A 25,613-nucleotide genomic window follows, 5' to 3' on the forward strand; every position below is an offset into this window, starting at 1 on the left:
ACTTGGGCGATGATGTCGTTGCTTTCCTACAAAAAGCCACATCAGTCCGTTACATAAATCCTTCCGACAAAGCGAACGAACGCCGCTTTAAGCGTTCAAAGGCCCACACTTCACAAACCTAGATCCAAGATGTGCGGCAATCCGTGTTGAGGGATTCGTGGCTAGGGGGGTTTAAAACAGCCTAGTCGCTAACGGTAGCCTGTGGGGCACCAGGGCGCACCCCATAGTATTGTAGCCCTTACCGCGCTAATGCAGGGCAATGGCGGGGCGGACGGTATAATTCCCTAGCGACTCGTGGGATTAACCAGCATGTTGTCAAATCCAAAAATTTCCAAAGAGGGTTCCGATGCACCCAAAGCATCAAGATCAAGAAGAAAGTCCGGTGGAAAACGCGGAGTCTGGGGGGACTACCTCCCAGCCTGCCTTAGTAGTACCGGCCGTGGCGATAGCGAACCAGCCTGAGACTGCGGTCAATGGCCCGCTGATCGTTAAAAATGCTGTGTACCAGTTCGCGAAGACTGGGGCAGGGCATAAAGCGGTGGGAACCTACAAGCGATCACTCTCTGAGGAGAAGATCCTAGGGGACCCAAAACGTGTGAGGACAGGGCCGATAGAGCGGATGATAACTCCGAAACTACCGCCCATACCGGGACGAAATAGGAGGAAACCTCCTACCATAGATAGTGACGCAATACGCGAACGAGCGCACGTGACGCTAAGCGACCTCCTGCCCGAGGGTAGCAAGACTAACGTCTACTACACCCTCGAGGAAGTCGCAAAGCTAAACGAGCACATCAGAAGCGCTGGCAATATCAGAAGTGACATCACCAGATCCGGACTGTCACTAACGGTGCTAGTGCGTCAAGCGGAGGAACTCTGGAAGGAGATGCGATCGAAGTACAATACCCTCGCTGAGGAGGCCAGTACGGAGAAAGCTGCGAGATTGTTGCTGGAGGATAGGGTGAAAGCCCTTGAGGTCCACAACGATTCTCACTCCTCCATCGAAGTAGAGGACCAGGTAACCCACAGTGAATTTAATTCGCTACGGGAGCAGAATGCAGCCCTACAGGCAACGGTCGAGGAACTATCCAAGACCATTGCGGAGCTTGCAGCTGCTAAGCCGGCCTCCACCCCAGCTGTGCTCGACAGCGAAGTGTACGCACTTCGCGAGCAGAACCAGGCGCTCAGCGCCGAGGTAGCAGCCCTGAGAGAGACGACCGTCACACCTCCTGCGTGTGAGTCTCAATCAGGGGCCCAATCGCCTCTTTCTTCAGAGCTTGCGAAGGCACAGCAGGAAATCCTTAACCTGCGCGAAGAACTGAAGGGCCTCAAAGAGGAAAAGGCCAAGTGGGAGTCGGGACCGAAGCCTGGAAAGTCTGACAAGACCGGAAAGGACAAGGGCAAGAACAAGGGTAAGAACCAACAAAGTCAGAAGCCAAAGCAGGCGAAGGGTGGCGTCCAGAACGCAGATCCCAAACCTACAGCTCCAATCACGCCTTCAGGTAGCAAGGAGGTTGGCACCAGCCCCAATGGGGAGTCCCAAGGTGGCAACCCGGGCGACGAAAGCAGTGATGGACACGCTAATGATGGGTTCACGGTGGTGAATCGAAGGAAACCTAGGTCTAAGCACAAGCCCCGTACGAGGAACGAGGCTATAGCGATAAAGGCCGACGAGAAAAGTTACGCGAGCCTATTGCGAAACTTGCGCTCTAACGAGGAATTTAAGGAGCTTGGTGAGGCTACTAAGTCGGTGCGGCGAACTCGTCAGAACGAGCTTCTCCTCATTCTCAAAAGGGGTACGAAGCCCAGTTCCGAGTACGCCCGACTGGTCACCGAGAGCGTTGGAAGTGACGAAATCAAGGTCCGGTCACTCTGTACAGAAACCACTCTCCAGTGCAAGAACCTGGACGAGACGGCGACGGCAGAAGACCTCCTTGACGCCATAACAACACAGTGTCTTACGGGCACCCTTTCGGTACCCGTCCAATTAAGGAAGTACAGTCAAGGCACGCAGACGGCCACCTTTAAGCTACCAGCGAAAATCGCGGCCATGGTGCTTAAGGTGGGTAAGATCAAAGTCAACTGGTCAGTATGCCCAGTGTCTGCGATCGAACGTCCAACCGTCTGCTTTAGATGCCTGGAGTACGGTCATAAGACATGGTCCTGCAAGGGACCCGACCGTAGTAAGTTATGCAGACGATGCGGAGCCGAAGGCCATCAGTCGAAAGGCTGTACGGCTAAGGCAAAGTGTCTAATCTGCATCGGGGACGATAGCAACCATGCTACGGGAAGCTATAACTGTCCCAGCTTCAGAAGTGCGAACGATAAGCTGCGACCGTGCAAGTGATACAGTTGAACCTCAATCACTGTGACACGGCGCAACAGCTGCTCTTTCAGACGGTGGTCGAGAAGAAGTGCGACATAGCGCTACTCTCGGAACCATATCAAGTCCCGGAGGGGAATAGGAATTGGTTGAGCGACCCGCCAAAGGCTGCGGCTATCTGGGTAACGGGTCAGTTCCCAATACAGGAGCTGGTGGCAGCAGAGGAGGGCTTCGTGATCGCTAAGGTTAACGGAGTCTTCTACTGCAGTTGCTACGCTCCCCCGAGGTGGTCTATAGACAGGTTCGACAGAATGCTGGATAGACTGACGGACGCACTCACAGGCAAAACTCCCGTAGTGGTGGCCGGCGACTTTAACGCATGGTCCACACAATGGGGTAGCCGCGAGTCGAACCGTAGAGGCCAGGACCTACTTGAGGCACTTGCCAGGCTAAATGTTGATCTAGCCAACGAAGGATTCACGAGCACGTTTCGTAGGAACGGAGTCTCGTCGATCGTTGACGTTACTTTCTGTAGTCCCAGCCTTATGGCAAGCATGGACTGGAAAGTGGACGAGGGCTACACTCACAGCGATCACCAAGCGGTAACGTTTAGGATCTGCCGTGTGGCTCGCGGACATGCACAACCGGCCTCCCGACAAGAGTGCCGGTGGAAGACATCGACCCTGAATAAGGAAGTCTTTGTTGAAGCGCTAAGAAGAGAAAGTGCCAATCGGGACATTCTAGAACTCGACTGCGACGGGCTAATGACCATTTTGGTAGACACTAGCGATGCAGCTATGTTGAGGCAATCTAAGCCAAGAAACGCGCGGCCCCCAGTCTACTGGTGGAACGATGATATAGCTGCCATTCGTGCAGCTAGCCTAAGGGCCCGGAGGAAACTCCAACGAGCTCGCTCTGACGAGCAGAGGGAAGCCAGGCGGGTGATCTACAAATTCGCCAAAGCTACCCTTAGCAAGGCAATCAAAGAGAGCAAGAGGAACTGTTTCGGCAACCTCTGCCAAGAAGCCAACAATGCACCATGGGGTAACGCCTATCGGATTGTTATGGCTAAGCTGAAGAGTGGCGCGGTTGCCATTGATCGTTCACCAGAAATGATGTCGCGAATCATCGACGGGTTGTTCCCTCACCACGAGGTTGAGCCCTGGCCAACGACTCCCTACTACCATGAGGGGTTGACGGCAGATGAACAAAACATCACGAATGAGGAACTTATCAAAGCCGCATCAGCCCTCAAAGCGAATAAGGCACCGGGGCCCGATGGGATCCCCAACCAGGTCCTTAAATTGGCGATCGAGGAAAACCCGGACATGTTCAGGTCGGCCCTGCAAAAGTGCATGGACACAGGAGTCTTTCCGGACCGGTGGAAGCGACAAAGGCTTGTCCTGTTGCCTAAACCGGGGAAGCCACCAGGCGACCCATCCGCGTATAGACCCATTTGTCTCATAGACACCGCTGGCAAATTGCTTGAGAGAGTTATTCTCAACAGACTAACGATTTATTTAGAGAGGGGTCTTTCAGACCGTCAATTTGGCTTTAGAAAAGGAAGGTCTACGGTCGACGCGATCAAAGCAGTCCTCGAGAAAGCTAAGATCGCAGTCGAGCCTAAGCGTCGAGGGATGCGCTTCTGCGCTGTCATCACTCTAGATGTCAAGAATGCTTTCAATAGCGCTAGTTGGGACGCCATTGCGAGATCCCTCCATAGATTTCGTGTCCCCAACTACCTGTGCAAGTTGCTTAAAAGCTACTTCGAAAACCGAGTTCTTCTCTATGAGACGGACGAGGGTCTTCGCGAACTGATCATCACGGCGGGAGTCCCACAAGGCTCCTTGATCGGTCCTGGGTTGTGGAATGGTATGTACGACGGGGTGCTGACTCTGGAGTTACCGGCGGGCGTTAGCATAGTTGGCTTTGCCGACGACATCGTCCTAATGGTGCTCGGCGAGTCACAGCTCCAAGTCGAGGTACAAGCAACCGAAGCAATACGGACAATCGAAGAATGGATGGGATTGCACCATCTAGGGCTTGCGCATCAAAAGACAGAGGTAGTTGCCGTGAACAACTTCAAGTCTGCACAGTGCATTAACGTCAGAGCAGGGAACTGCTCGATCGCCTCCAAGAGGTCATTACTCTACCTGGGTATCCGGGTAGATGACAAATTGAGTTTCAATAGTCATGTTGACTATGTATGCAAGAAGGCTATGAAAGCGATAGCATCCCTATCTCGTATGATGGGGAATAACTCTGCTGTCAAAAGTAGTAAAAGGCGTCTACTGGCAACAGTGGTCGGTTCTGTCCTCCGCTACGGAGCACCGGCATGGGGCGCCGCCCTAGAAGTAAAGACTAACCTCCAGAAGGTTACGAGCGTCTATAGGCTAATTTGTCTTAGGGTATGTAGTGCGTATCGCACCACATCAGCAGAGGCGGCCTGCGTATTAGCTAGCATGACCCCCATTGGACTACTCGTCCAAGAAGACATGCGATGCCACGAGCTAAGAGGGGTCAGGAGGCATCGTGCTTCGGCCAGGGCAGCCACTATGGCTGTTTGGCAACGAAGCTGGGATGACTCGACCAAAGGGCGATGGACACATCGCGTGATACCCAACCTAGAGAGGTGGGTAAACAGGACGCATGGTGAAATAAATTTCTACCTAACCCAAGTCCTAACGGGGCATGGGTGCTTCAGACAGTACCTACACAGATTCGGACACGCAACCTCACCCAATTGCCCGAACTGTTCAGGCACCGTTGAGACGGTGGAACATGTGGTATTTGAATGCCCCCGGTTCCAAAGTAGCAGGGAGATCTTGTTGCTGGGATGTGGTCCTGACACATCGCCAGACAACCTGACAGATAGAATGTGCCAGAGCGAGGAAGCATGGGGTGCAGCTTCCACAGCTATAACGCAGATAATGCTCAAACTGCAAGAGAAGTGGCGCACGGACCAGCGTGCGTCCCGAAACGAAGGGCCCCTGGCCCAGTAGCTCCGCTGATATATTAAAGATGATATATTAAAAATTGACGAAAAGGCACGCGATGATAGAGCGTGCCTCCCGGAACAATGTTCCGAAAGGAGAGCGCAACTAGCGCTGCTCCTCCCCGACGTAATATCGAAAGACAGTTCCGGGGAGGTTGTAAGCTTACCGTGATATTAGGACGGGTACGTCCTATGCAAAAGAAAAAAAAATATCCCCTTGTAGTGGCGACGTTAAGGGTAGATATAGAGTAATGTTCAGAAAAACAACGAAATACTACATTACCGACACATGGGTGGTGATGTCAAAAAGCTTTCCACAGCACCAAAGCAGCCTCTCCTCTCTCTTTCCCTCTCTTTCTATGAACAGCTTTCGATAATTTGCAAGTTTCAGTAGAGGACTGAAGAATTGATGTGGATGTGCTTCAATTAAATGCCGCAAATCTTTATTTACTTCCACTAATGTGGATTAACTGGCTTGAAACATTAAAAGAAGTGTCACAGCTTTGAAACATTTTTTGAAGTTGATTTAGAGTTCCGGTACACTAAAGGCTTACTCTATAGTGAAATAAGAAGTTTCTATTAATGCTTTGGAACATTTTTGTGCTAAATGCTTTGAAGCTCTAAATGGCTGATCTATATGTTATTATAGAGTAAGCAATAATGTTCCATGGCATAAATGTTTCATAGCATTTCAAAAGACTATTTAAAGTTTCAAAGTACCGGGAAAGCTATGTTAGAGTGAATTTAGAGTTTTGATTTAATGCTTGTGGTTACTTGGGATGTAGTCGAATTAAAAGTAAAAACTTTTAAATCAGTTAGCAATGAAATTTTCAAAAACTGTAGCAGTTCGAATCCCGCGGCGGGCGCTCTAAAATTCTTTGTGTAAATATGGGTATCCGGCGCCGTCGCTCCGTGCCGTACTCAAACACTTAGGAGCCCAGGGCGGCGAAGTCCTTGTAGTTAAAAGGAAGACACTAGTGGTTGGTACTAGCAATGGTGGCCGACAGCTATAACGTCAACTTCGTTTTTTCGTAGCAGTAAAAGTTTTCATATTCAAAACAAAAAAAAAACTTTTAATGGAGCAAATTTTGACCACTTTTTATTTCAACAGTAAGTTACTTTTGCCATTACAGTAATATTCAGTGTGTGGTTTTGCTGGGCTCACGTGTGGCCCCCAGACAGCACTCTGGGTGACTTCTGCTGTAAGAGGACATATTAAAAATAAGTTATGATTAAACAATGGAAGAAGCGCAGCAGACGTTTGATTAGAACTTTAAGATTTAAAATTTATGAAACAAAGATGAAAAATAACAACAATATGAATTAGATAAAGAAGACATCTTTGCTTCCCCTTCCAGCTATCAATTGAATCTACATTAAATCTTTTTTGTTGCAGGAATCAATAATGGAAATTATCTCAGAAGGAAGAAATTTTCAGCTAGTCAAAGACGAGTCATTGCATGAAGTACTAGAAGTTCTTCAAAAGTTTTTTCCATACTCAATAAAGGTATAGTGATTTTTCCACATTTTCATACACCAAAAAAACAATACTCAAATGAGTCTAGTTTTACCAGTGAAGGGTCCATTATTTCCCAAAGACACCATATTTTTAGGATTTGTTTGCTGAAAAGTTAATAGCTTATGAAAATGACTATTTGTGCGCAAGGGGGCTACCTAAAAACAATAATTTTTAACTGCACGTGCGTGCTCGTTTTCCTGCCTGCCTGTTATGTTGCCCCATTGAGCCGGAATGATGGAACAAGAAAAATCACAAATCCGCATAACTTATGTCAAGATTGTTCAGGCACACAAAGAAAAAATACTGTAAATTTAAAAAGATCGTTCGTTCTCGGTCACGGCGTTCTTGCAGGATTCTTCCAGAATTCTAACAGAGCGAAAATATTCTTACTTACCATCATCCACAGTTAGGTTCAAGCACTCGCCGCGACCAGACGTCTTTCTATAACAGCTCCGCGTTCATTTTTTTTCCGTTTATCGCATCACACACATCGGTGTTGCTTTGCTGGCTCGTCAGCAGCCTGACGACAGCGCAATCTTTTCGCATATCGTGCCAGATTTTGCGAACATGTCCAGTGTGCGAATCCGCAAAAAAAAAAACCATAGAATTTTTCCAAGCGACCAACATACGAAGAAATTCATGCAATCGTGCATGATAAAGTGGGGCTCAAAGGCTACAGATGAACTACTCTCAAAACTGCGTACACATCAAGTGCGTAGACCTGAAGACTGTCCAAGATGCTGTGATCAACCACAATGACCACAACGAGTTGGTTGTCGACAAGAAACGGATCAAGGTGAGCAATTCTCTACCGAAACCGGAATTGGATTTTATTTGTATTTTTTGATTTGGTTCAAACTTTGTGGAGGCCTTCCCTATGACCAAATAAGCTGTTTTGCGTCATTGGTTCACTCATACAAGTCTCCATACAATTTTGGCTGCTGTCCATACAAAAATGGTATGTCAATATTCAAACAGCTGTAACTTTTGAGTGAATTTTTCGGCAAAGTTGTAGGTATTGTTGAGGACTTTTGAGAAAAAAATAGGTACACGGAAAAAAAATTGCAGATTTTTTAATCAACTTTTTTTTTACATTTCCCAAAATACGTATTTTTTTGATTTTCGAGATTTTTTGATATGTTTTAGGGGACAAAAATCCGCAACTTTTGAGCCATAGAGAAACATGGTCAAAAAATCTGCCGCCGAGTTATGAATGAAAAACGAAATTTTATGCAAAAACAAATTTCACATTATTTTTTAATGCAAAATTGAATTTGCAATCGAAAAGTACTTTACAGATTTTTTGATAAAGGGCTCCGTTTTTAAGATATAGCCAACGAAATATTTGCAGTTTTTCGATTTTTAAAAATAGTGACCATGAGTGACCATTTCTAAAAATATTTTTTTTTAAAAGTTCAGAAAATTTGCTATAAAATTGTCCAAGAGACATTGAAGATTGGACCTCGGGTTGCTGAGATACAGCCGCTTTAAGAAAAAGAAACACGAAAATTGAAGTTTTCAAAATCTCACCAGAACAACCCACCATTTTCTAATGACGATATCTCAGCAACTAATGGTCCGATTTTCAATGTTAATGCATGAAACATTCGTGAAATTTTGCGATCTTTTCGAAAAAAATATTTTGAAAATTTTTAAGTCAAGACTAACATTTTAAAATGGCCAAATATTGAATATTACGCCCATTTGAAATGTTAGTCTTGATTTGAAAATTTTCAAAATATTTTTTTCGAAGAGATTTGTAAATTTCACGAATGTTTCATGTATTAACCTGGGTGCTGAAAAGACAGAATGCGTAACGTGATTTTAGAAAGCTCCCCACTGCTCCCCACTAATACAACAGCACTACAGCTGTAAACATAAACAAAGTAGAAGGCTATGTTCAAGCTCAAGCGTGACATATTTTCTGCTGCTGAAGTGAATTGTTTTGAAACATTTAGGATCTGTTGATGTTGATGTTTTCGATGAAAAATTAAGTGCATCCCACTTTTTTCTTCGTATACTAAACGATGGGCGGCCAAAAGAGGCCTTTTTTGTTTTCCACGTGATGGAAAATTGTGTCAAAAGTGGGTGTAATTTCGTGAATCAGAAGAGCAACCGAATGGATTTCGATAATATCGGAATAAGATTATCCAATATTATTTGGCAAGTACCATTCATAGTTATTGATAATTCGTCGCTAACATTTCAGAAAGCGTCATAAACATATGTTTTGCGTGAGACATAGCGATTTTGAAATGTTAGCAATGAATCATGCCAATCTCGATTTAAAATGTTTTGACCATCGACTTTTTTTTATACCTGACAAAATAAATTATAGATCGATTACAATACTTGCCACTTCTTGGTATTATTTTGCGAACAGTAAATTGGTTCCGCTTTGACAGTTCTAAATTGAGGCCGCTTTGCGGACAACTATTCTGCACCCAGGTATTAACATTGAAAATCAGACCATTAGTTGCTGAGATATCGGCATTAGAAAATGGTGGGCTGTATGGGTAAGACTTAGAAAACTTCAATTTTCGTGTTTCTTTTTCTTAAAGCGGCTGTAGGGTAGGGTAGTCATCAATGAGACACTTTTGGTTTTCAACTTTCAACGATTTTACTAATTTTTTCATCAGCATGTTTTAATGAGCTTTTAGTTGCATTATCATTCTTTTAATGTGTTCTAACATTGACAAAAATATGAGATCGATCCGACATCTACAGCCAGAGTTATTCAACTGTCTCATTGTAGACGCACTTGGCAGGAACAATGAGACAGGTGGGGAACAATGAGGCACTCTACGAAAATCAACATTTTTCTAGCAAAACATCATGTTTTTGTATTGTTCCATTGCAGGTGACTTGCCTTGAACATTTTAGAGCAATTTTGCCAACATGAAACTTTTAATAACAAAAGTTACACTAAAAAGTATTTCAATTTTGTAAAATCCATATATTAATACCAAATAACTTTGTATTTTTGGTTAAATGGAGTTTAAACTCTATAAATATGCCAAAAATCACTTTTAATTCATGTTTTGAAAGATTTCCATCGATTTTGAAAAGTTTATTGATGAAAAATCAAAGTATTTTTTAACTTTACCCATTGGCTGAAATGAGTAAGGAACAATGAGACAGCCCTGGATTCTGAGTTTATTCTAAATTTTTACCAAATCTAATGAAAGGACATTGTAGCCCAACTTAATACGTTTAGAACGTCGAAAGAAATTTTAAGAAATATTAGTTTTGGTGTAAATGGCAGCCTACGAGCGAAAAAGTATTTTTTGTCCATAATTTACTTTTACACCCCAGAATCAAACATTTATGAATTACTTTTCAAGGGAGCGTCCATAACCAAAGCCACTAATATGGCAGACGTGTATCCAGTAGACACACCTTTCCCCCAAATATAAGCCTGATTGGTTGAAACTACGACTTGTGAGAGCCATTTTATCATTGTTCCCCGTGTCTCATTGATGACTACTCTACCCTATCTCAGCAACCCGAGGTCGAATCTTCAATGTCTCTTAGACAATTTTGTAGCAAATTTTCTGAACTTTTCAAAAAAAATATTTTTGGAAATGGTCACTCATGGTCACTATTTTTAAAAATCGAAAAACAGCAAATATTTCGATAAAATCAAGCTTTCTATGGATGGCTACATCTTGAAAACGGAACCCTTTATCAAAAAATCTGTAAAGTACTTTTCGATTGCAAATTCAATTTTGCATTGAAAAATAATGTCAAATTTGTTTTTGCATGAAACTTCGATTTTTTTTCCAAAAATCACTATGTTTTCAAAAATTCATAACTCGGCGGCAGATTTTTTGACCATGTTTCTCTATGGCTAAAAAGTTGCGGATTTTTGTCCCCTAAAACATATCAAAAAATCTCCAAATTCAAAAAATACGTATTTTGGGAAATTGAGTTTTAGTAAAATAAAAGTTGATTAAAAAATCTGCAAATTTTTTTTTCGTGTACCAATTTTTTTCTCAAAAGTCCTCAACAATACCTACAACTTTGCCGAAGACACCAAATTGATCAGAAAATTCACTCAAAGGTTACAGCTATTTGAATATTTACATACCATTTTTGTATGGACAGCAGCCAAAATTGTATGGAGACTTGTATGGGTGAACCAATGACGCAAAATAGCTTATTTGGTCTTAGGGAAGGCCCCCACAATGTTTGAACCAAATCAAAAAATACAAAAAATAAAAATGGTCGAAATCGGCCGAATTCGTAGAGAGTTGCTCAGGTGCGACTTATGATGGACGATGGTTGACGGGGTTGAGATCAAAATCCATGATCTGTCCGAGAACATTCGGAACGAATAGGTTGCTGCCTACCTGAAACAGTATGGCGACGTGCTGTCTGTCAGGGATGTAGTTTGGAGTGAAAGCTTCAAGTACAAAGGGGTCAACACCGGTGTACGGTTCGCAAAAGTGGTGCTACGAAGACACATCAAATCTTTCGTAACAATTCTTGGTGAGACCACTATGATAAGCTATCGCACACAGCAACAAACGTGTCGCCATTGCCACAATCAATTACATCCCGGCAGTTCTTGCGTCGAAAACAAGAAATTGCTAGGACAAAAGCAAGACCAGCGCTAGATTAGCTACGCAGATGTGTTGGGTCATATGGAAGAGGCCGCGACTCCACTGATGCCACAGTTCACACCAACAAACCTCACACAGCTACATGAGCAGTTACGTGGCGTGGCAGCTGAGGGAGTCGAGGCAAGCTCCTCCCTCTCAGCAACCGTCCCGAATCCCCTACCTCGCGCCGAAGGAGATGTGAGCAGTGCAGTTGTTCCAATGGAGCAGTCCGAGAACGAGCAGGCCGCGATCGAGCCGGCCGCGATCGAGCAGTCGGAGTTGGAGCAGTCAGCGATGGAGCGATGATGCAAAGAAAGAATCTCGAGCGTGCCAAACGACCAATCCACCCAACAGGCCGAAGGTGGAATGTCGGTAGAAGCCTATGCTTGTTCTTCCTCGGTGAGTGCGTTTGTCTTCAATCCTCCCCTCCCAGCTCCTTCCCTTCCCAATGATTCCCTAATGCAGATTTCTGACTCAGAATCAACCACTGACTCCTCTCAAGAGGTGGACGGTGCTCCGTTTCAGAAGGTGAATCGCAAAAAACGAGGCCGTCAAAAAAGCCAAAACTTGAAGCGTAGACCCACTCCTCCAACCCCACAATGTCTAATAATCCCTTGAGCTACAACATCGCTACAATATCGCATTGTGATAACAAATATCGACAGTGCAAGAAGAGGTACTGCGGTACTGCTGTTGCCCTTAAATCACACATTCCATTCTCTAATGTTCAGCGCAGTTTAGATATCCGGATTTTTACGGTCAAACTCATTAGTTCGGTTACTATCTGTAATGTCTACGCACCATCCGGTACACAGAACCAGTCCGCCCGTGAATTTCTTTTCCGACACTCTCTATACCCTTCTATCTACAGAACTCTGTCTCAAATCTTGTCGTTGGTGGTGATTTTAATTCTTGATTAAATTTTCAAAACAACCTATCCCTCATGGGTTTCCTATGCAGATAGGGCCTTTTGAAAATTTAATCGAGAATTGTGTGATATCCACCAAAGATGCAACAACTTTAGTAATTATATAAAAAGATTCATTGAGCATGAGCATGGAGCTGCTACTCCGTTATTGACAGATCAGCTGAAGTTAAATAATGAATCAAAAATGATCAGTGGGAGCCAACCATCCGTTCACTGTTTAACCTCTGAAGATCCCTACTTTATTAGTCAATACCGGCGCCCTCCCAAGAAGCCTGCAGTTCAACGAAAGGGAGGAATGTTAGTCCGATAGTTGAAGTTGCAGACTCATCAAGCATACAGCTTTTCGCTATATACCTGTTGATACCGCATGAGACCGTTGAATCCACAGCATCTCCTTCAAGCATCACGTGATTTTTTTTTTTTGGTCAGTAGGATAAGGTATTGGGTTTTCGATGCCTCCCGAGCTAGACCCGTCGGCGAGCCTTCCGAGCAACGATGCTATGGGAAGGTCTTTCTGGTTAACACATAAAATCACTCACACACAGTTATTTTACTCCACTATTATCTCGGCGATCCAAAATGTTAGCGCGTCTTTCGATCATATCATTACTCGACGCCGTGCCTTTCGATCAACGTTGATATGGAAAGGGCTTTGAAAATCACAAAACAATTAATTAAGATTACACAAGCACATAAAACACAAATTACTCCACGAAAATGACGCTCAAGACGCAAATAATTCAGTAAGGCAAGCGCGTGGCCTCGTCGTAGCACACAATTCACGACAAAAAAGTGATACAAAAGGCACACAAAATAAAAACACTTTTCACTCCGAATATTTGTACGACCACACGTTCCCTTTGCCAATTAAGCACTCTGTACACGATCACTAATACAGCACAATAAGAACATCACGAAAATTCATCATCCCGTCACTGCTGCTAACACGATACTGACGCGCAATAATATTCATTAGTACAATGACCCCCTCTCACCGCATGCATGATATGAACACGATCACGAATACAGCACAAAAAGAACACCACGAAAATGTATCATCCCGGCACTGCTGCTAACACAATACTGACGCGCAATAATATTCATTAGCACAATGACCACCCCTCACCGCATGCATGATATCCCAAGTAACCAATCAGCACTAAATGTAGTAATTGTTCAGCACTAAGAGCGCTTTACATGCAATGAATAACAGCTGAAATGTTTTGGAAATTGCATGAAATGCGCTTTTACAGCTGGTTTGCAGCTGATTTTGGACTTTATATTTCTGTTTTAGAGCTGGGCCCCTACTGTTCTTGATCCGGCCCTGCAAAACGTCAAACCAAAAAAATGAGATGCAAAAATGTTGTTATCTCTTTCACTCTCGTCCTCCTTCCTCAGTTCTATTTTCGGTGTGTTTACTTCTTTACCGATACAGCTTGATGGGAGGAAATTGCTGAGAAGGGGAAGGGGACAATTTATTTGACGAAATGCTTGGTGTTGGAGACTTGATGCCAGGAACGGGTTGTTGATGTGTTTCTTTAGTTGAATCATGCAGCTTTGCCATCACGCCTAAATAAGCGGTGGCATCCGGGCGCAGTTTCAGTAGTATTTATAAGTTGCATTTTGTACTGGAATATGCAACTTCTTTTTGTTCGAGCTAATTAATCATAAATAAAAAGCCAAACAACGGTCTCAGACAGATTTATCAACGGTCTCCGGCCGCTCCGGCCTAGACCTATTCTAATGTGTTTGCAACCCCGGAACAGCACGCTCATTTCTCAATAAAGAACCGTATTCCCACGGGGGAATCCATAAGTAAACATCGGCAATTGCCGTTTGCGTTGGATGCCAAACTGACTTCCTTCGAGAAATCTGTCCAGCAGAAGAAACTGTTCTTATCTTTATTTCAGCTACACCGCAATTATACAGCATGAACATATTTTTTATCAGGAAAAATATCAAATCTTAACTGCGACTTTGACTGCGACCGAAAGCCGTTTTTTCTCTGCTGATTGGTTTGGGAGAGGGATGAGCGAGCTAGAAATATTTTGTTTTGATTTTCATCATTCTTTCTCTTTCACTTCTCAACTGTGTTGCCAGTAAAATGGGAAAAAATGAAGCAGTGTTGCTAGCAGCTGCATGAAATCAGCTGCATTTCAGCTAATGCTAGAGCAGTTGTTTTAATGCTGATTTGCTCTCACATTAGCTGTTTTACAGCAGATTAGCTGTTGAATGCTGGTTTACAGTCTATTTATGATTACTTTTAGTGCTGGATGGTTACTTGGGATGAACACGATCACGAATGCAGCACAAAAAGAACACCACGAAAATGCATCATCTCGGCACTGCTGCTAACACGATACCAAAGATACCTAATTTAAAAAGATAGACAACTCATAAAATCTGGGAACAACGCTCAATCATCAAAACCGCAGAGCCATCTGGTGGGCTGACATCTAAGTTTTCGAGCTTTTCAATGCCCGCACCTAATGAAACAAAATATGCGCGCACGCACAAAGTCACACATGGTAGTGATGTTGTTTTTCGTTCATCTCTTTCGCACTGTTTTGACCAAATTTTGACAGAGCGAGGAAAACATTCAGCGAAATGGCGTGCAAGTTTTGGAATTTCATGATTATTAATTACACACAAAGAAAAAATACTCTGAATTTAAAAAGATCACTCGTTGGATTAAAAGTTCGCGTTGGCTTATATTCGTAGAAAGTTCAAACTTTTCAATTTAAAAGTTGGAAAGTTTTTGATACTACCATGCATTTATGGAACAAAATCGTTGTATCGGTAAAAGTAAAACTTTTAATTGGAAAAGAAACCTTTTATAGCAAATAAACAACATTTAATACTACAGTGTTAATTTCAGAAAAATGTGCTTGATTCTAGGCTTGATTTTATATTTAATTTTAAAAGTTTTAAACAGTATGTTAAATAAGACATTTTGTTTTTGTATTTAACGCTTCTGGCCAAAATCCGATTCCAAGCTGTACACGGTTACACGAGAACGTCAAAATGATAAAAAAAATTACAGTCGTATTAAAAGTTAAGACTTTTAAATCAGTAAGTAAGGAGATTTTCAAAAACTTTACCAGTAAAAGTTTTCATATTTTAAACAAGAAAAAAGTTTTAGCAACTTTTTAAATCAAAAATAAGTTACTTTTGTCATTACGGTAATATTTTTTTGTGTGTAAGTTCAGATCAAATTGAACACCTGGCGGGTTTGGGCCAAGTGGAAAAATCAATTCAATCATAGATACCTAATGCAATGCAGTTTTCATGGCAAACCAAACCATAACAAACCCGGATCCAGCCAAAGACGAAGGAAAATGCTCTGCTGGTAAATTCTTCCGGATAGAGAACTGTCACAGGCTCCCACACTGAAAGAAACCAACATAGCAAAATTCTAGGGGGGTGACACTTAGGTTCTGCCGGAGCTGGAACCTCGAGCTCGGTGCCAGCACTGAGCTGGTCGGAGCCAGCACCGTGCTGGAACCGTGTCTGGAACTTTGGTTGAAAAGTAGCCCATTTTTTGGAAATTAATTTAGCGTGCATCGCGCAGTAGCTGTCACTGTCAACCAAAGAATCAAAACAAAGCCAACCTGTTTTTTTCTTCCTGCAAAAGTTGCACGCGGTTTTTAACAGCAAAAATAAAAGTGGTTGTTCCTTTGCCGTACCACACGGGTTACACCTGCGTCACGGATGATCCTCGTACCAACTCAACCGACACACGGGGCTCCCTCGTCCGGTGCATTCGATGTCCTTCATACCACCGATGCCAAGTGCATCCCCGCCGGATTCCAGCTACTGACCACGTCGATCATGATCTGCCCCAAACACTCACTCGAACAGTGCTCAATCAACGTCAACTGGTGCTTCCTGTGCTGCAAGGGCGGAAGTCTCATCTGCTGCGAAACCTGCCCGACGACCTTCCACCTCGAGTGCCTCCCGCCGGAAGGTCGCTGCATCTGCGAAGAGTGCGAATCCGGCCGAATGCCGGTGAACAACGAGATCGTCAAAACGAGCAAAAGGAATGTGCGTGCGCTTCTTGGGCACGCACGACTTACGCTGGATCAACCGGAGGCGAATCTACCTCTCGCCTTGACTCAGACATCGTGATGGCCGGAAGCGGTCGGGCATGATGGAGCGGTTCAATGAAGAATCGACCCCGGACGATTTGAGCGTTAAACCGCCGATGTACGTGAAGATCAAGTCCAACAAGTACGTTGCTCCGCTGAGAGGGTGCAACGCGACCAGAGACGAGGAGGTGAGTTTGTCGAGAAGATGGTTTTCCGTATCCGTTAAATCTGTATTCCGTTAAATCTATTTTATTTCGACAGGAGGACTTGATCTGTGAGTACAAATTGTCAAACACGGACACGTGCGGGCTGAACTCGAACTGCATCAACCGGGCGCTGCTCGTGGAGTGCAATCCGAAGATTTGTCCAGTTGGCGAAAGTTGTCAGAACCAGTGCTTCGAACGAAAGTAGAACCCGGCGCTGGCGGCCAAACGGATACCCTCCAAGGGCTGGGGTCTGGTCGCGCAGGAGGACATACACCATGGTCAGATTGACCACGACGAAACAAACCTTTGTTACTAAGTTGTGTAATGAATTACACAAGAATAAGAAATTATGTAAATGTAATCGAAATAAATTTAAAACGCTGTGGCAGTTGCAGCCGCAATCAGTGGAGCTACTCCGGTAGCCTGATGTAAGATCGGAACCACGCCGAGAAGGGAGATGGGTTGGATCAGAATTTGAGGGTTCACGTAATGTGAGGAATACGCCGACTCGACAATCACGTTTTTGTCGCCGGTGTTATCATCGGCGGTCTCATTCAACACGGTCGGTCATCATCTATGGCACCAGCGGAACCAACGAGGCCACGTACTTTTTCGTCCGCTTTCGCACCATCTCTAGGCACTCTCCGATAGTGAAACCATCACCTCGTATATCCTTTGCCGTAATCATAATCACCCGTCGCGACAAATCACCAAACTGACGCTGGACGTCCTTGTGCAACAGAATGAACACTCCGACGGTACAAAGTGTTGGGAGGCAACCACCCAAACAGCTCCATGGAGATGATCGTGGTGTCGATCAACAAATCGCAGTGTGCGATCAACCGTAACTTTTCATTCCTAGTCTGACGATTCTTCAATAAAGACAGTTTTCTAAAGCTCCTCTGACTTTATCAGGTTGGTTATGGGCCCAGAGTACGTTCAAGAAGTTCAAGAAAATTTGGTTGCTGGACGGAGCGAATTTCGGCAACTGGAAGTTCCGGATGGAAGTCCTCCTGGAGGCAAAAGGTTTGCTGGATTGTGTGGCCGAACCGCTGAACCTGGCGGCTTTTGCGGAGCTGCAGGATCAGAAGCGGGCGGAACGGGTTGCGAAGGACCGGAGCTGCAAGAATCTCTTGGTCAACCGCATCGCCGAGGATCAGCTGGACCACGTGAAGGGCGCGCGGACGGCTAAGGAGACACGGGACGCGCTGCGCAACACGTTCGAGCGCGTCGGGATTGCGGGCAAGCTGTTCCTGAAGAAGCGGTTCCAGGAACTCCGCTTGGCTGAAGGCGGGGATGTCCCGGCGTTCCTTGTCCAGTTTGACAAGTTGCTGCGGGAGCTTAAAGCGGCCGGCGTGAAGATGGAAAAGAAGGACGTGGTTTGCCAGCTGCTACTGGCGCTTCCCAGGTCGTTCGACGCGCTGGTGACGGCGGTAGAAACGATCGAGCCGAAGGACGTGACTCTTGAGTACATAAAAAGCGCTTACTGGACGAACAGGCCAAGCGGAACGGTCAAGATGTTCCAAGTGAAGAGGAGAGCTGTCCCGGTGAGTCGTCGTTCGTCAGCAGGAGGAGAAGAGCGCTGAAGTGCTTCGGATGTGGTGGGTTTGGCCATAAACGAGCGGATTGTCCCGACGGACGATCGGACGAGATGAAATCGGAAAGAAGCTGGATGTCTGGTAAGTCTGGCAAAGCTAACGTAACCAGCGAAAACCAGATTCCATCTCGTCCGACCGTCCGTCGGGACAATCCGCTCGTTTATGGCCAAACCCACCACATCCGAAGCACTTCAGCGCTCTTCTCCTCCTGCTGACGAACGACGACTCTCCTCTTCATCACAAAGGACCTGGAAGCGCAAATCCGAATCGGACGATGGGTCCAGATATTTACAGATGCTGATCCTGCTGGTTTCCAGAGATACCCGGTATCAACGAGAAGAATCGTATCGCAGATTCCAGATTGCGGTTGTCGTCGAACAGGTTGCGTGCCACCTTAGCAAAGACCCTACAAATCTTACGCCGCAGGCCCGTTCAATTTTAGCTGTTCCTTCGACTCCGGCCGCTGCGGGTTGTTCGAGTCCGGCGCGTGAATGGACCTGTTTGGACCAGCCGGCATTTCTTGGCCACGAAGCAAATTAAAAGCCTGTTCGACAAAAATCAATAACAACAACTTTTCTTTGGCGACTCGGATGACGTTCTAAACGTCAAAATTTTTGCACACTTAAAAGAGATTACCTAGATTTTTAATAAAATTGGTTCGGGGCTCAAAAGTTCTGGCACCGAGCCAGCACCGCGCCCAAAACCTTGAGTGGCACACTCTTGGCAAAATTAAATGCTTTTTCACGTGAGTTGCTCCAAAATCCAACACAATAAATTCACATGCTTTTCCTTTGACCTGCGCGAAAAACCCTTCACGTTTGTTTCGAGTGGATTTCACGTGAGTTTCATAATAAAAGCACTTAGATTTGCCCCATTGGACTTATCCATTTGTTTCAACGTGAAAATCACGTTAGTTCCAAATGTTTACGTATGTGGCGAAAATTTTTCCAGAAGTATGATGGCCATGGACGAAGATGGTTGTTTTTACTTATCGGCTTAAAAAAGTCTGCGTTTTTTAAATATTTGTTTAAAAAAAGCTCTGAGAAATGCATAATCAACGGAGCAGTAAGTATAAACAAAAACGGACCAGTAAAGTTTCATAAAATTTCAAAAAAGATCATATTTCGTCTATTTTTTACAGGAATTAAATTCCAGCTCAAGGTCTGCTTCAGAATCCGCTCATCCGACCCAATGATCCGAAAGTTCACCGGAACATTCGCTATGATTCGGCGGTCGGCTCAAACATACGGCGCAGCATGAAAGTGGCTTATGTGTGCATTTATAAAAAATAGATTTGTGCGTGATAAATTTAACTTTTTTTTTCTAAATAAATCTGGTTGAAAAACACGATTTAATCCCACCTGGGGTGAGATAGGGCCTTTCTTACTAAAGAATATAACAATGGTAGATTTTTTTCAATTCATAACATCGACTTTGTTTATTTATAACGTCTTATGATGAAAGCAATGTATAATAATTGAAATGATTTCCAAAAGAAATAAAAAAACGCAAATTTCACTACAAGAATATTTTTAATCGTACAATATGTTTGTAAGTTTGTAATCAAACAAGCGTTTATGACAAACGCGATCATAGCAAGCTTCCCATGTGCCAGTGACAACGCACACCGCGGTATTGTCCGTTTCTTTCAAAGGTACACGCCGCGCGGTATTTAAGAATGTGCCGCAGGCACTGTTGCCAGCGATTTTTTGCACTTTTGGTGCAATAAAAAACATACCCGGATATAAACGATAAAAAGCTTTGAAAGCTCCTATTGGAATCCAATGAACCCTGTTCAATAAACTTACGAAAATGAAGTCAAGCGCTCGGAAAACAAATTGATTGTAGCCGGATGAATGTCTTATGTCACAAAAGTTTTTGCATAAACATTGGACAGTTGTACAAAAACGAACAGGGCAAAAGAAACCGAAAAGCTACGTTATCTTACATGTTGTAGGAAACATCGGTAGATAAACTGCTACAAAACGAGTATAAGTCGAGCCACAAAATAGATGCGCCAGCATTCTCGCGCCAGTATTCGAAGCTCAACTTGACAACTTGGCGACGAAGCGTCGAAAATCGATGCAGTGTGATTTTTTGACGATTTTTCCGATTAAAATTCATGCTGAATCGACATAATTACGAAGATGGAAATGTCGTCCAGCCTTAAAGTAAAACCTATACCTTTCTTTAGTAAGAATTTTTGTAAGTAAGTAAGAAAATTTTTGAGATAAATAAAAGATATGAAAATGAAAAAAGGTGCAGGTGGTTATGTTCTACATGACCAATATGACAAAGTCCTTTGTCAAAACTCTTAAAAGTAAATCCATTTTTATTTATATTTTTGAAATGTTTGCCTATTTATTTAATCATAAATAATTAATTCTAATTTAATGTTTTCAATAATTGGCACCTCTGTGGAAATAAATTGCCAAAAAACGAAAATTTTGCGAAAACAAGTATGGTTCGGAAAACTCCGGGTGTGGCCAATCTTGTCAAAATGGCCATTTTCATTACCAGTATCAAAAACCATGCATTTTGATACCCATATTGCCCCAATTTGTATGGTTCCGTAAAAGTCCTCCCGGTAGAACTTTTCCCAGGGCACTGGCCACTCCGGGTGTGGCCGATCCTGCCAAAATAGCCATTTTCATTACCAGTATCAAAAACCATGAATTTTGATACCTATATTGCCCCAATTTGTATGGTTCCGTAAATGTTTGTTTGTTTGTTTGTTGTTTATTATTTGGTAGAGTAAGGGCAAAACCCTTTTAAAGTACTACCTCCGTATCGTAAAAAGTTGCTTACATTTTTCAATTAAACTATTCGAGCCACAAAATAGATGCGCCAGCATTCCCGCGCCAGTATTCGAAGCTCAACTTGACAACTTGGCGACGAAGCGTCGAAAATCGATGCAGTGTGATTTTTTGACGATTTTTCCGATTAAAATTCATGCTGAATCGACATAATTACGAAGATGGAAATGTCGTCCAGCCTTAAAGTAAAACCTATACCTTTCTTTAGTAAGAAAGGCAAAAAGTAAATCGTTCTAAAAATTGATCGGGATTGCCGATAGATGTCGAATTTATTTCAGATGCTCACTCATGGTCTGTACTATGAATGTAGGAAGAAATTTCGAATAAAATCAGAAATGAAAAATGTTGGCGAAGGTCACAAGGTGGGCTTTTACCTTTTTTAGGGATTTTTTTTTCTTATGGTAGGTTAATCAAACGGCTCTAACTCCAGAACCATATTATGAATCTGGATGAAAATTTGGGAGGTTGTAGAGCTCGAAAAATGTAATTTTTGAGATAAATAAAAGATATGAAAATGAAAAAAGGTGCAGGTGGTTATGTTCTACATGACCAATATGACAAAGTCCTTTGTCAAAACTCTTAAAAGTAAATCCATTTTTATTTATATTTTTTAAATGTTTGCCTATTTATTTAATCATAAATAATTAATTCTAATTTAATGTTTTCAATAATTGGCACCTCTGTGGAAATAAATTGCCAAAAAACGAAAATTTTGCCAAAACAAGTATGGTTCGGAAAACTCCGGGTGTGGCCATTCCTGTCAAAATGGCCATTTTCATTACCAGTATCAAAAACAATGCATTTTGATACCCATATTGCCCCAATTTGTATGGTTCCGTAAAAGTCCTCCCGGTAGAACCTTTCCCAGGGCACTGGCCACTCCGAGTGTGGCCGATCCTGCCAAAATGGCCTTTTCATTACCAGTATCAAAAACCATGAATTTTGATACCTATATTGCCAGAACCTTCCCTCAGGGTCATGTCCACTCCGGGTGTGGCCAATATCCTAAAAGGTTGGTCCCAACCCCATTGCCCCAAATCATTCTGGTTTTCGGGTGACCGTCCTAACAATCTTCATTAGAACAGAATTCCTCCCAAGTTGTTGCACAACCTGTGTTTTTCAATGTGTGCATGTGTGTGTGTGTGTGTGTGTGTATGTGAGCAATAAAATTACCACCGTTGATCCGTCTTTGATGAAACCTCAGTAGGCACTGAAATTTTCTGTTCCAGGTGTCCAGCGATTCCGTGTTATCCATTGGGGCAATATGGGTATCAAAATGCATGGTTTTTGATACTGTTAATGAAAATAGCCATTTTGACAGGATCGGCCACACCCGGAGTGGCCAGTGCCCTGGGAAAGGTTCTCCCGGGAGGACATTTATGGAACCATACAAACAAGACAATATGGGTATCAAAATTCATGGTTATTGATATTGGTAATGAAAATGGCCATTTTGACAGGATTGGCCACACTTTCCTAAGAACCGAGGAATAAGCATGTGTCTTTGGTGAGGTCACCGGATTAACACTTATTCAATCGAAATGGCCAGATTCACCGCCTGTTGTAGAAGCAGTTGAAGTTCCACGAGACGCAGTTGAAGTTCCACATTTTCCGCAGGTCAAGAATCCTACCCTGAGCGGTCCCAACAAATAGAATTCAACCTCGCTTATCTACCCGACAGCGACGAAAACAAGAAGCACTACATGGACGTTTGCCTTGGCGAGGATGTCAACGACTTGGCCAGGGCCACTGAAGACGAAGAGGCCGCCGACCGGGTGTTGAACATCGCTAGGGGTTAGCCGGAGAGAACGAGCCAGCACGAATGCAATTCGATTTCGCTGCCCTCGAGCTGAAACCTGAGCCACCACTGGGAGATTCGCCAATGTCGCCAGTCGCGTAAACGGTTAACACAGACAATCACCCTAGTCTCCGTAACCGGATGTGGAATTCAGCAACGAAACATCCATCTCTCTGCTACTGGAGATTCGTGGCCTGATGTACTGCCTGGAACTGATGCAGATACCGGTGGAGAATTCGTTGGTCTGCACGTTCCAGGAGTACACCAATACGCCGATCAAGATTGACGATTGCGCGGTATGGACGGTGGAGAATGAGCATCGGAAGCGGTGGCCCTGAAAAGGCAGCCCAACTTGCAGGTCGTGTCCCACTTCATGCAAACTTTCGGCAACATTGTCCAACTCGCGCCCCTTATTCCCGTGGTTCCCCAGCTACGAAGTGAGCGTCCAATACTTTGATTTTGATCATTGAAGGATGACCTGTGTGAGCTGGGACATTAAGTCGGTTTTAGTTTAGCCAGCGTTCAATCTCTTGTAATAAAATGAAATGAAATAGCAACTTAATTTAGTTTTATGTTATAATTAAAATGTTATGAATTTGATGCCATTTGCAAAATGTCATGTCCAGCACTAGAGTGCCCAGATCCTCAAGGAAGGTGGGGCAACAATATGAGCGTTTTGAAAATTTCGTCGTTTATGGACACCCCCTTGGCAATTTTAGAACAAATTTCTGAGGATGATGGGGCAACTGCCCCATGTTGCCCCACCCTGTGCACGCTAGTGGACACCCCGGTAGAACCTTCCCTAAGGGCAATGGAAACTCCAGGTGTGGCCAATCCTGCCAAAATGGCAATTTTCATTACCAGTATCAAAAACCATGAATTTTGATACCCAAATTGCCCAAATTTGTATGGTTCCGTAAATGTCCTCCCGGGAGAACCTTCCCCGGGACAATGGCCACTCCGGGTGTGGCTAATCCTGCCAAAATGGCCATTTTCATTTCCAGTATCAAAAACCATGAATTTTGATACCCATATTGCCCAAATTTGTATGGGTCCGTAAATGTCCTCCCGGGATAACCTTCCCCGGGGCAATGGACACTCCGGGTGTGGCCAATCCTGCCAAAATGGCCATTTTCATCACCAGTATCAAAAACCATGAATTTTGATACCCATATTGCCCAAATTTGTATGGGTCCGTAAATGTCCTCCCGGGAGAACCTTCCCCGGGGCAATGGACAATCCGGGTGTGGCCAATCCTGCCAAAATGACCATTTTCATTACCAGTATCAAAAAGGTGCAGGTGGTTATGTTCTACATGACCAATATGACAAAGAACTTTGTACAAAACTCCTAAAAAATATTCTATTTTATTTTATATTTTTAAAACATTGCCTGTGTATTTAATCCTAAATAATTTATTCCTATAAAATAATTTCAATCTTTGGCACCTCTGTGGAAATAAATTGCCAAAACAAGTATGGTTCGGAAAATGTCCAATCAAAATGGTAATTTTCATGTCCAGTATCAAAAACCATGAATTTTGATACCCATATTGCCCCAAGTCGAATAGTTCGATTAATGTCCCCCCGGGAAGACCTTCCTCCAAGGGAATGGCCACTCCGGGTGTGGCCAATCCGGTCAAAATGGCCATTTTCATTACCAGTTTCAAAAACCATGAATTTTGATACCCATATTGCCCTAAGCCGTATGGTTCGATTAATGTCCCCCCGGTAGAACCTTCCCGAGGGCACTGGCCACTCCGGGTGTGGCCAATCCAGTCAAAATGGCCATTTTCATTACCAGTTTCAAAAACCATGAATTTTGATACCCATACTGCCCCAAGTCGTATGGTTCGATTAATGTCCCCCCGGTAGAACCTTCCCGAGGGCACTGGCCACTCCGGGTGTGGCCAATCCAGTCCAAATGGCCATTTTCATTACCAGTTTAAAAAACCATGAATTTTGATACCCATATTGCCACAAGTCGTATGGTTCGATTAATGTCCCCCCGGTAGAACCTTCCCGAGGGCACTGGCCACTCCGGGTGTGGCCAATCCAGTCCAAATGGCCATTTTCATTACCAGTTTCCAAAACCATGAATTTTGATACCCATATTGCCCCAAGTCGTATGGTTCGATTAATGTCCCCCCGGTAGAACCTTTCCCAGGGCACTGGCCACTCCGGGTGTGGCCAATACCGTATAATTGTGGTCCCAAGCCCATTGCCCCAAATCATTCTGGTCTGGTGACCGTCCTTACAATCTTCATAAGAACAGAATACCTCCCAATTTAGTGCACAAACTGTGTCTTTCAATGTGTGCGTGTGTGTCTGTGTGGGCAATAAAATTACCACCGTGGATCCGCCTTTGTCGAAACCTCGTCAGTTACTGAATTTTTCTGAGGCTATCTGTTAGCTTAAATAGTTCGCATGAAATGTGGCAACAGTGGTGCCACATTCTCGCGAGAGAGTTTCGCGAAAGCAGGAGAGGAGGCAACATTTGCACCATGTTGCCACATTTCATGCGAACTATTTAAGCTAACAGATAGCCTCAGAAAAATTCAGTAACTGACGAGGTTTCGACAAAAGCGGATCCACGGTGGTAATTTTATTGCTCACACACACACACGCACACATTGAAAGACACAGTTTGTGCACTAAATTGGGAGATATTCTGTTCTTATGAAGATTGTAAGGACGGTCACCAGACCAGAATGATTTGGGGCAATGGGCTTGGGACCA

At 43.9% G+C, this 25,613-nt stretch overlaps 2 protein-coding genes across 2 annotated transcripts in view; both read left to right on the forward strand.

Moving 5' to 3' along the window:
* Nucleotides 1–346: 346 nt before the first annotated feature.
* LOC128092491 (uncharacterized) overlaps nucleotides 347–25,613 on the forward strand; it is a 39,424-nt gene continuing 14,157 nt past the window's right edge. Inside the window, exon 1 of the mRNA XM_052706388.1 lies at nucleotides 347–1,995. Within this exon, the coding sequence (XP_052562348.1) occupies nucleotides 347–1,995 (1,649 nt within the window). The remainder of the gene's footprint in view (nucleotides 1,996–25,613) is intronic.
* Nucleotides 16,508–17,481, forward strand: LOC120428916 (histone-lysine N-methyltransferase NSD2-like). The gene is made up of 2 exons (XM_039594059.2): nucleotides 16,508–16,645; nucleotides 16,719–17,481. The coding sequence occupies exons 1-2, from the start codon at nucleotides 16,517–16,519 to the stop codon at nucleotides 16,866–16,868; spliced, it is 279 nt and encodes a 92-aa protein (XP_039449993.1). The 5' UTR covers nucleotides 16,508–16,516; the 3' UTR covers nucleotides 16,869–17,481.

The sequence above is a fragment of the Culex pipiens genome, chromosome 1, assembly GCF_016801865.2.
Source record: "Culex pipiens pallens isolate TS chromosome 1, TS_CPP_V2, whole genome shotgun sequence".
Lineage (NCBI taxonomy): Eukaryota > Metazoa > Arthropoda > Insecta > Diptera > Culicidae > Culex > Culex pipiens.